Source organism: Oculina patagonica, chromosome 2 (genome assembly GCF_052425735.1).
Source record: "Oculina patagonica isolate OP01 chromosome 2, crgOcupat, whole genome shotgun sequence".
Classification (NCBI taxonomy): Eukaryota; Metazoa; Cnidaria; class Anthozoa; order Scleractinia; family Oculinidae; genus Oculina; species Oculina patagonica.
Window position 1 is genome coordinate 46,165,938 of NC_135759.1, and position 12,549 is coordinate 46,178,486.

Consider the following 12,549-nt stretch of genomic DNA (forward strand, 5'->3'; position numbering starts at 1 on the left):
GTGAAAAAGCATCGTTCCCAGTCTTTCTTACCGAGTTTGGCGTCGTTCAAGCTTCTCTTTCTTGAAATCTTCTTTGTTGGACAGGTTAAGTTTACTAATCCTGCTTCATCGAGCGCTGTGTCCTCGGATTTGTACCTCAGACGTAACTATAACCTTCATTATTGTTCTTTTTATGTTTTTATATTGCATTTTAGGAGGATGAGCAGTTCTCCCAAGCATAAATATGTCTTATGTCAAAGACAGTTTTGCTTACATCATGAAAAGCTGTTTGTTAGTTGAGCCTCTCTATGGGTATTTTCGAAGAAATCGAAGACGCGAAGATCACTGCGGCAAATCGAAGATCTCAAGATTGAAGCGAAGATCTGAAATTGACCAAAATTCGCGTGATCAAATTGAACACTCAGATATAAAACTGTCAAAGCTAGTAAACACCACAGAAAATATCTGCAATTCCTGATTTTTTAATTTGACCACATTTCACGAAAAAAAAACGAACGAATATAAAACGAAGATCTGCTTTAAAAAGAACGAAGATTTGCAAAAAAAATTGCGAAGAAAACGAAGACCGTGGGTACCCATAGAGAGGCTCTTAGTTAGTCTCTGTGACTTGTAGGCTCTGAAAGCTTCTTGTTTGCTGGGTTTTAGTGCATATGATCGACTTAAGCAAACTTATTTCACGAAGATATTTTGTCAGCGTTTCACGCCAGTACCAACTTTTGGCACCACTTTCGACTTAAATTGGAAAGTCGCTTTCAAATTTTACTTTCCATTTCAAAACATGACTCTCTAAAAACAGATTAATATTCGTGGTGAAAAAATGCGGTATATGATACCCAGACTTGCTTGAGTAATCTTTCACAGTATTCCACTTTTTAACACAAAGCCATACATATCAAGGTAAAACTTGCTTCCCACTAGACCAGATTAGGCTAGTATTTTGGTTATTTTTTTTTAAGTTTTTACTTAAGGAAAAAATGTTATGACAAGTGGTTGAGTGTTAGGGTCGAGCTCCCTTTATTTTCTCATCAGAGCTTCATTTGATCATACAAATGTCCCTGGCAAACAGCTTAGTAAGCTTCACAAAAAGGAGCTTTGCTGCGTAGCACTCGATAGTTTCAATAAGTGTTTAATAGACTGTGTTTTTGGAGTGCATGGAGAGTTTTAAAAACAAACGTTTCAGGGAAACCCCTTCATCAGTGTTGGAACGGTTGAGCTTAGTGTACGTTAAACGTCTTGACACGCAAAAAAGATTCTGTTTAGATGCTTTCATTTAATGTGTTAACATAAATATAATTAATGCCAATTTTTGAAATTCACAAAATAACAATATGTAACGTTAACTTTTCTATAATAAGGTATGATTTTTTTGCAGATAAAAAATTGTCTGAAAAAGTATATTAATATTATTATAAAAGTAAAATTATTATTTCATAACTTCTGGTAAGCAATAATAAAATCGCAAATTTAAAAAATACGAAAACACTTTTTAAGAACATGTTTCGGCATGACTTATACCATCTTCAGTTTATTGAGATAAATGCTACCTACATATATACCGTATTTACCCGTATATTAGTCGATCCCGTGTATAAGTCGACCCCCTATTTTTGAGGCCATAAACTAAGATTTTTTCATTTCTGGGTAACAATTTTTTGGAAAACTAAACTTGTGTTTCTTAGAATTTCGTTTCAGGTAAAGATACTTAATGAAAAAAACACAGCAAGTTTCAAATATGTGAAGTTTATTATCATGCTTACGCGAGCATTTTAGCAACACATGTTTATGCAGGCGTTTTGTCCATTATTTTTTGAAACAGCCTTATAAAATCAAACACACTAATTTCAAACGAACCTTTCTAATTGTGGAGATATAGTAGCGGCTTTAGAAGACAAGCAAAACACCAAGGAACATCAGAAAACTTTGAAACCCACTTGATAAACAAAGTCAAAGCTTGCTTGGGGAACTTGGTAACCAAGCTACAAAATCGGTGAGGTACTGGTAACTGATAACTACACGTGCTTGCATCATGCCAGGTTACTAAGTAGTGAAGTTCGAAGCAAGAAAGATCATGCATGAAGATGTTTTTCTCGAGTGGATTTACCAGCTTTATTAGTGTCATCATCATTAAAAACGTTTGTATATAAAGGTGATGAACCTTTTTACATGCACGATGAGATAAAAGTAATTTTAAATGGACAAAGCGTTTTAATCAAAACAGTGGTTTCCAAATCTGTCTATAAGGAACTTCGGGATAGAATCATCACCCCACCAACTGCTCAAATGAATTTTAATGCGCGATTTATAAATGATGTCTTAGAATGGAAAGAAATCTACGCCTTGCCTTTTCGCGTTGCATTGGATACAAAACTGCGTGAATTTCAGACAATATACTTAATAGATGTCTTGTGACAAATATCCTTTTATACAAAATCAACGTCGTACAATCTCAAGCCTGCTCCCTTTGCGGTGAAATTACTCAAAGAATTTCTGGGCTGAGGTTATCAAATGGCTTGAAAATCTTGACGTAAAGATTAAACAGCTTTCTGACAAAGATATAATGTTTGTCATTCTAAAGTGCGAGGATGAGTTATTTGTTAACCACATTTTATTAGTCTCCAAACAATATTTATATTCTTGTAGACAAAGTAAATCTTTACCTTCAATAAGAGTATTAAACTCGAAGATTACATTGATTTACCAAATAGAGGCAATGATATCAAAATCAAACAATAAGTTGTCAGCTCACAATAAGAAATGGAGCAAATATAAAAATAAATTAGTATGCAATCCTGCACCGTTTGCCGCAAATTAATAATAGCATTGTAGAATAACATTTAAAACTGATAAATGAAGTGAGGACTCTGTGTCAACTCCGATTAATTTTGTAGTATTTGTAGTGTCTGTTATAATTTAGTAATTAAAAGCAGTTTATAGTGTGGTAATTAAAATATTGTATTTTACTATATTTTTTGTAGTGTTTGTAAAAGTGTTGTAACTTAAACATTGTATGTATTTTTTAGAAACTAATAAAAATAATTAAAATACAAAAAAAAGCTTTATTAGTGGAAAATGTCAACTCTTTATTCAAACCTTGTGCCAGTGAGTCTCTACAACATTCAGGTTAATATTAAGCGGATAAATCGCAATGAATTTCGATGTGAACTGCCAATTTAACGACACAGATAGCAAAGTGAAAGGACACCGTAACCTGTACTGTTGTTTATTTGATGTTTGTTGACATCTAAAACAATTGTTATGCTAATTGCGCAGGATTTATTTAACTGGTGCTTGGGACAAAAATTTTGACCCGTGTATAAGTCGAGGGCGATTTTTTGGACCGATTTTTAGGTGGAAAAAGGTCAACTTATACACGGGTAAATACGGTAAGGTTCTCTGCATTTATCTCAATAAACTGAAGATGGCATAAGTCATGCCGAAACATGTTTTTAAAAAAGTGTTTTCGTATTTTTTAAATTTAAAATTATTATTATAATTGCTAACTTATTTGCTTACAAAAGTTGCAGGAAGTTGAATTAAAGATGTCTCATATACCAGCAAAGATTGTGCTCAAGAGCACTACAAGCAAGACGCTAAATGATCGGTGAGCAATCCATCATGTACCTTGCTGTACATGGCGTTATAGTACCTTATATCTGGCTTCATGCATGCAGTCTTGTTATGGCTACTAGATAAGAGCTTTATAAGCCTCATATAAGTGTCATTAATGACCTTAATACAAGCCATAGAATATCATGGCTACAATCCAAGCCATAGAAAAATATTGCTGAGGCATTATGTAGAAATGTTATGGCTAAAAAGTTGGTTAGAATTTGTTTGTTGAGTGAAATGAAATGCATACTTGTGCAGTGAGTGTGCAATTGCATTGAAGCCAGTCATATAATACAAGGTACAAATTCCTCCTCTCCATCCATCTTCTGAAGCTTCACTGAAATGGCCAAAAAGCAAATCCGTTCGCCGCCACAAGTTACCATCACTGGAGTCCGAAGCAATCAGTTCCAGATGTCACAAGCCAGCATGAAGAATCGTCGCCTTGCAGCACAGATGGCCAACAGACCAGGTGTTCAAGCAGCCCTTGGAGGAAACACATCCAGCCTCAAAAGCCGACTTGGCTCACCGACCAGAGGAAGGGGCATAAATGCTAAAGGACAGTTGAAAAACCGACTGGGCACTAGTCCAACAGGTGTTGTAGGAAGGACTCGTGGTAGAGGACGTGGTAGTAGTTTTGGTGGTGGGTTTAGACAAGGAAGAGGTCTTGGTAGTAATATGCGTGGTGGTGTCCGTGGGAAAAGAGGAGGAAGTGGAGTTGTTCGGGGTGGTCGTGGAATGCAAGGTGCTGGTAGAGGGGCTCGGGGTGGTCGTGGAATGCAAGGTGCTGGTAGAGGGGCTCGTGGTGGTAGAGGGGCAGCTAGGGGTCGTGGTCGGGGACGTGGCAGAGGTGATAAGCCAGTGTCCAGAGACAAATTGGATGAAGAACTTGATAAATACATGTCCAAAACAAAAAGCCATCTTGATGCTGAACTTGATGAATATATGCAGCATGCAGAGGAAGACAACGAATAAGGCCTTAGCAAGAAAAAAACACTTGTGAAATTATTGACAGGATTGTATGGCTGTTACGAACTGGACAGATCAGGAGTTATCATTTGAGACTTCTGTGTTTTATTACTTCCTCCTGAAGAACTTTGCGCTCGTGGAATTCTTTGTTGCTAAGAACAGACATTTTAGTTGCGTAACAATGCCTCGTGAAATATTGTTAGTAATGCTTAGTTTGTGTAGCTTGGAGTATTTGAAGTTATTGCTTCGCCAATCACTTTTGTATTTGACATAATTATTTTTAGTCTGCTGAAGTGCAGTAGAAGTCATGTGGCATCAATCTGTGTATATAATATGTAACATAGGTAATATAACATTTTATGATTACTGTGGTCTTTTTAAAGTGGGACCTGCACTATTTAAGACATTTTAAGCAGTGGTAGGTTTTATTAAATAACATGCCTGAGTAACATCACTTAACTTGAGGCAGGAAGTCATTTTTCTTCCATTTGACAAATCCACACCTCTTTTATCCTGCTTAGTTTTCATAATACAGTATACCTGTGATAATTGGACCTATTTCTGTCTGAAGGAGCAATACAATAAGAGTAGAATTATTTACTATAAAACAAAAAAAAACTAAAAAATGTTGCGAACAGTGTCATTTTGTGTTGTTTTTCACACTAAAGGAGGGCTATGCCCAAAACGTTTGTGTAAACAACACAAAATGACACTGTACGCAACATTTTTTTAGTTTTTTGTTTTATAGTACTAATTCAGTTGAAAGTGTCACGCATCAACTGGGAATTTTTTAACCCGCATTTGTCGTAGAATTATTTACCCTATGAAAGAACCATTTAACTAAATGCATTGAATAGTGTAGGTCCCAGTTACAGCAAGTTAATTTTTTTCTTATATTTATCAGACTTTGAAAGAATGTTTTATCAACATCACTGATTATGTATACGGATCCCAACAGCGGAACAAAAAAAAGTAATTGCATTGCATGCAAATAGTGCTATATTAAGTGGAAGCAAAACAATGTTATCAAAGTTACCAACAAAATGTTAATTGCATTGTTCGTTACAAGATTTTTTTTTATAAGTCTCAAGATTGTACATCATTGAGTATTTAACCTCTTCAAATAAGTGCATTAGTCAGATGTATTAAAATTAATATGTTTATTGCAACATTCTTTGTGTCTTGGTACAATGATGTGGATGAAAGCATACAGCTCTTGACCCAAACTTTGGTGAATGGTTGTTACGGAAACCAGAATTTGCGAGAGTCTATTTCAAAATCAGTTAGACGTTTTGAATTAAACAAAATCACTACACCTTTAAAAAAAAATGCAGACTGCCCAAGTCAATGGTTACATTAATTTTTTTTGCTGCCATCAATCATCTTTGAGGACCTTTTAGAGAATTGAAGTTCACTTTAACCAGTTCAAAATGTCACCTCTGTCAGTCGTGATTTGTAGATTTTGATTTAAGGTTCGTTGGCTGTCATGGCTGCCATAATTATGATTGACGGCAACGAAAAACACAAAGCGTTGGTTGGGTTTTGAACTTCAGGGGTCGCATGTTATTGAAAGGTGCAATAAAAAACAAAAACGATGGAGGAAACTTGTTTTCAACAAATTATCATTTGATGCTAGGCTTATCAGTTAAGAATGCAACGAGGGAATTTTCCCGCCCAAGTTTTAACATTAAAACTGCTGTTGGTCTTGTGCTATTGACATCAGCAGACTGTCGCACTTTTCAGTGATTCAACTTTTGCACTAACAGGACTTCGAACGTCAATAGCATGAGATGTTGGTCGCCCCTTACAACAGCAGAGTTTTAATGGTAAAACTTTGGTGTGAAACTTGCTTTGTTGCATACTCAACTGATAAGCATAGTATGTATACCAGATATGTGTCTGAGAATTTATGGTGATCAGAGCCATTGGTAAAACTCTGAGGAGAATGTTTGCGAACTGAACATATGCATCACAACCTGCATCAAGGCTTTTTGACTGGGCATAAGTATAAGTGCATAAGACAAACAAACCCCTTATGCTGTCGTCACAAGGAATAGGCACAAGAACAAGAAGACGATCTATTTTTTTGTACCACATTTATAAGGACAGCATATAAAAAAGCATGACTGCTTTGGTGCTCAAAATACATATGATTGTGGTATATAGGTTTTAAAAGTATTTCAACGCAAACTTCTGTTAAAATTCTTCCCACTGGTTCACATAAATTCATAATTTTCATTTTCAGAGTTGGGCAATATTTTATATTGGCCAACCCTCCCCTCCCTTTAGCATGAAGCCTACCAACCCCTTCCCTGGTGCATTCTCATACCTCCCTCCAAGTGCTTTGAGGTTGGGTAAAAAAAAATGCAAGGCTGGTACTACGGCAAAGGGCTGGTATTTGGACTAGTACCACAAGACTGCTTCAAGGCCAGTGCTATTATGAATGATAAAAGGGTTCTTTTTTTAATTTAAAATTACAACAAAAACGAAAGTTGTTTTTGTTTCTCTCCCTTAGTGCATAGCCCCGCCGGGAACGGTGTTGCCAGGGATTTACAACCATAAGACATGAATTATGTTCTCACATCTCTAAGGTTGATGTAAGGTACATATATTTAAGTGAGAACGAGAGGATTAAGTACCTACTTAGAGCTGACAATGAACATACATCAAAAGTAGTAGGTAAATATATACATTCAATGTTTCAAAAAAGGAAAGAGCTTCTTAACTTACAAGCACAATGAACATTATAATTTATTTAATTTTTACATATATTGACATTATGAATTGTATAAGATTCAAATTTTTGTTATTTCTTAAATGTATTAGTAAATGTTAAAACCTTTGTTGTAAACAGACCAATACCTCCCTTTGGAGAGTAAGGCGCAATAAAGATATACTATTACTATTACTATTACATTGTTTCATTCTTATATTATGCGCTTTTGCTTATACTCAATGAAAACCATCCAAAACAGTAGATCTTAGGTTGAGTAGGCCACGTGGCTTGTAGCCTGCGATCAGGCGTTTTAATTTATTTTTTGATGATCTCAGGTTACATTGTGGGAAGTGTACACGTGGGAGGTGTGATCGTCTCATGCAATGTGGTCGATCAATTGAACCTGAAACATTAAGCCTGTTCACTGTAAATCAGTTGTTGGTAACAGTTTTCATGTTGCAAGGGGTGGGAAAGGGGTAAGGAAGTCTGTTGGAGGCCAGGAAAGCGAGGGTAGGAAGTATGGTGCGCAAGAGAAAATGAAAAAGTTACCTTGCATTAATAGAAAAGCGAAAAGTTGCGAGAACCACTAAGGAACGGCCAGAACCCAGTAAAAGGAACGGGAGGCGGGAAGTTCGGACCCCCTGGCACCCCTCCCAGTCTAAGGCAGTGTCACAGAACAGAGAAGACATCAGATTGGCTGGCATCCCGAGCTAACAATAAGAGCCAAGTACCCTAAGAAGAAGGTTTTGTATGGGAACGAAATAATTTTGTTTTGGGATGTTTCATGAATAAAGTTGACTTGCACTGTTGCTGTGTTATGTTCTTCATTGTTTACCAGCTCCTCAGGTCGATCTGAAGCGATTTCGCTAAGTTACTGCTTTGCGAAGTTGGCGCCTACAGAGTTTTTTGAAAAAAGTGATTTTAAAGACATTTTTGACAGGTTTTTCGTCAGTTACAAGCTAAATTAGATCCCCATTGACTCAACAAGCCCTTCTTCGTGCTTCGACCTTTAATTGGTGACGGACCATTATTTTTGGAGGGGGGTATGAAAAAAATATTGAAAAAGTTGTTTGCAACTAAAAAAGGTGCATAAACTAAAACAATAGTTTGCAGAGGAAAATTTTTCATACCTCCCCCCCCCCCTCCAAGAAAATAATGGTCCGTCCGTTACACTTAAATTAGCCAATCAGATTGCTCCATTGTCGGTTCAATATACATGAATATATTTTTTGGACCGTGTATTCTCCAAGTTATCTCGCGCAAATCCCGAACGGCTGAAAAAAATAAGCTTGACTCGCATGAAAAATCTTCTCGTACTTTGGTTTGTGAAACAACGTTATGGAACTCTTTATCGACCAAAACACCCGTTGGGTTCTCGGTCAGAATCGCGTTCTTTTGAACCTTTCCGCTTTGAAATCCGCTTATATGTAGAGAAATTTTTTGCCGTCGTTTAATAAAGCTCCTATTTACCAAGCTTGCTAGAATCCTCCACGCAAAACACAGGATCCGATTGGTGGCAAATCATTAATAGATCTGATAGAATATCGGCCCTCGGTCTTTTCTGTACAGACTCCGTCCGTGCCGACTGGACCTAAGGCCCATATTATTTTATATTCTCCCAGTAGGTCCCTCACGCTTGCCGGCTTATAACGGATGTGTATATTCAATAGCATTTATTAGATCGTGGTTCTTTTTCATGCATTGCACTTACTCTGGGTACAGTATATCGTTGGTTATACCCCCGGGGGGTACTCCCATAAATTTCGGATAGGGGTGTGCCGCCAAGGTTCTTAAACCCTGACCCTATTAAGGATAAAGAAAGCGAAAATTGATACCCTTTTTAAGGCCTAAAACCGAAAAATGACACCCTATTCAAGGGGAGGAGAAGCGTTCCATGCGACCCAAATAACGGCTAACCGCGCACGGCAAGACACAAATCTCTATAAAATCGCTTTACTAATACCTGAACAGAAAATTCAGTTTTAAGATACCTTTTTTGGTTGAGCTGGGCATTTATTTTAGCTTATAGAATTTAGGTACCCTATCTAAGGATCACACCGGGAGCTCATTGCCAAAAGGAGCAAAAATGATACCCTATTTAAGGACCGAGAACCACAAAAACCATACCCTATCGGGCGGCACATACCTATATAGGCCACATATGGGAGTACCCCCCCCCCGGGGGGGGGTTATACCAGAGTTGTTATATCGGGTTCCACTGAACCGAGGATCAACTTGAAGTTTACCCTATCCCCCTCCCCGTAGTCAATTTAGAAAGCCGGCATTTGCAAGCGTTACCCCTTCATCGTAGCAAAGTGAAGGATTACAAATTGTGTGCCGCATTTGTTTATTGAAGTTATAACAAACACATTTCCCCACCACCTTGTAGGCCTTTCAGGATTATGCTAGCATTTTTTTCGGCATTTTTTGGGAAAACGAGAATTTTTTTTTCGTTTTTTCTTAAAAAAGAATTGCTAGCATTTTCTGTCTTTTTTCATTACTGTGATCCAGATTTCAGAACTCAGAAGGATAAATAATCCTAAAGTTTCACAATTTTGATTACTTAACTTGATTGTTTTTGTCTGTTTCGACTGTTTGTGCGTTGTGTTACTTGTTTACTTGTGTTGTGTTACATGTGTGTGTGTTTTTTAATTTTTTTAAAAGTATTTTTTTTTAATTTTTTTTTTAATTTTTTTTTATAAACAAACAATTATTAAGTATCACCTGTTGTTGACTGATATGATCATATAATGTAAGAGTTTGTACGTTTTGTTTGAAATAAAACAAAGCATTCTTTGGAATTCAAGTGGCATTTTTTAAAGAAATCAGGCATTATTTTAGCATTTTTTTTGGCTTTATGCGAGAATTTCTAGTAGCATTAAATGCCAGTTTTACTAGCATTTAATCGAGAAAGGCCTACCACCTTGACAATTTGTTACATTAGGGTTCTCCTATAAACTCATTGCTTCTTCCTATAGACGCGAGCAAGCCCCGTAGGCGGACTGACCCTTTTAGCCGAGACGAATCTTCTCATATGGAAGAATTTCGTTCGGTTCCTGAGTGTTTTTTAAAATTGCATTGCGAACGTTAGATTATGCAATTGCGCGGTGGCACATGTACACTTGAAATTCTTCACTTCGGCAGGCAGGACAAGTCAACTGACAAGTCGTTCACATGGAAAACTTGTTATACCTCCCAAACGTTTCGTGGTATGCGCAATGGCTGCCGAGATCTCGCGAACCCTATCAGCTCTTTTTCTCCTCCGGCGTCCACCCTTTGGATGGCGGTGCGCGTGGATCTTTCTTCCCGCCCGGTTATGGGCCTGTTGCATTTCCCTAACCATCAACCCACGCGCCCCCTGTTTCCCGCCCTTCACCAAAGAAATGCAAAGGTGTCTCGTTGGATACGAGATGGTAGATAGCCAGTTGGCTATAACGATCTCATATCCAACAAGCGCGAGTGGAATATTAAATTTAAAAAAAACAACGCTTAAAAATTGCAATATTTGAGCTCCCCAGGTGTTTCCGTTGACGTATATCGGCGGTCATAACGCCCCCGAGACATAACGCCCCCTCTAAGACATGACGCCCCCTATTGCGATATTTATATATTCAGAGAAAGATGAGAGAAGAGCATGATCTGAGGATATAATAAAATCAATAAATGATATGAACTACTGTAGTTTACTGGTCTGTTTGCGTTGCGATTCATCCGTAAATGGCAATTGCGATTCTTCTGTTTTTGTTGCTCGATCGGTTTCGCTCGATCCATGTGAGCAACGAGTAGTAAAGATGAAAAACTATGGAAAGATACTTACCTGTTTGAACACGGTGCGATTTATGGCGATTTAGAATTGGTATCTAATATGGCGAACACTTATGGCACAGTGAATACCGATCACAATCCAAACAACCCAACAAAGAGCAAATAACAAAAATAGGAAAGTATAAGAACCTTGGATCGGTAGAACCCGCTCACTATAAACTCGGTTTTTACGATCGAAAACTGAAAAATTATCTTTCTGCTATCGTCATCATAAAATCACAAATTAAAATTCCCTTTCTTACATTAGGGGGCGTCATGTCTTATAGGGGGGGCGTTGACTTATAGGGGGCGTTATGTCTCGGGGGCGTGATGACCGCAATACATATCGGCTACCCTGATTTGTGGTCAATGGAAGCCTCTCTATTATATGGGTATTTCCGAAGAAATCGAAGACGCGGAAAAAACGAAGATCTCAAGACTCTCTCAAGACTGAAGCAAAGATCTGAAATTGACCAAAATTCACGTGATCAAATTGAACACTTAGATATAAAACTGTCAAAAATCTCATTACAGTGGAACCTCGATTTAACGAACCTCTATACAACGAAGCCCTCGGTATAACGAACGATATTCTTCAGCCCGGCCAAAGTTACAGTGAAATGTATGGAACAGGACCTCGATATAACGAACCTCGATATAACGAAATCCTCGTTATAACGAACACAATCCGGAAGCCCAAACGTAAAATGTACCTCGATATAACGAATTTCAGTAAACACACGACAAAAAGTCTACAAAAGATGAACGTAGATCAGACCAACAAAGATGAAAATACTTTAATCCTAACAGGAAAACAACTCCAAAGACATATTTCTATACCTATGTGGATATTGAACATAAAAGTACAAATGTTATTTTTGACAGTCGTTCAGATCATTAAATGCTGGGTAGTGCAACGTAACAGCGTGAAAAACAATTATTAACTATACCTCGATATAACGATCACTTTGGTTGTTTTTCCACAAATTCGTTATATCGAGGTTTTCGATATAACGAACCCTCGATATAACGAACAAATTTCCCCAGTCCCTTAGCACTTCGTTAAATCGAGGTTCCACTGTAACATTACAGAAAATATCTTTAATTTCTGAATTTTGGCATTTGATCACATTTTAAGAAAAAAAAAGAACGAAGATAAAACGAGGATCTGCTTAAAAACACGAAGATTTGCAAAAAAAATTGTGAAGAAAACAAAGACCGTGGGTACCCATAGAGATGAGCTGATGTACCATTGCCTGTTAACCAATCAAAACTCAGGAATAGCAATATACCATTGCTAGTTTTTAATTAAAAGAGGTGTTACCTGGAAACGAGATTAGAAGAAGACCATAAAAGCTATTTTTGGAGGGAGATAACTTCTGTAAGAGGACACGAGGGAGCGCATTTGTACCGAGGGTGGAGGAGGGTGGCTTACTAAAAGTAATCATCCCACG

The 12,549-nt window shown here is 37.4% G+C and overlaps 1 protein-coding gene across 2 annotated transcripts; it reads left to right on the forward strand.

The window, feature by feature from the left end:
* Positions 1-37: 37 nt before the first annotated feature.
* LOC144644937 (uncharacterized) lies at positions 38-6,164 on the forward strand. 2 transcript variants are annotated; one of them, XM_078504514.1, is made up of 4 exons: positions 38-142; positions 3,519-3,601; positions 3,942-4,351; positions 4,391-6,164. In XM_078504514.1, exons 2-4 carry the CDS (start codon positions 3,540-3,542, stop codon positions 4,579-4,581), a joined length of 663 nt encoding a protein of 220 aa, XP_078360640.1. In that variant the 5' UTR covers positions 38-142; positions 3,519-3,539; the 3' UTR covers positions 4,582-6,164. The 2 variants fall into 2 exon arrangements, with proteins under 2 accessions (XP_078360640.1, XP_078360639.1); XM_078504513.1 differs by having other exon boundaries at positions 3,942-6,164.
* Positions 6,165-12,549: the final 6,385 nt, after the last annotated feature.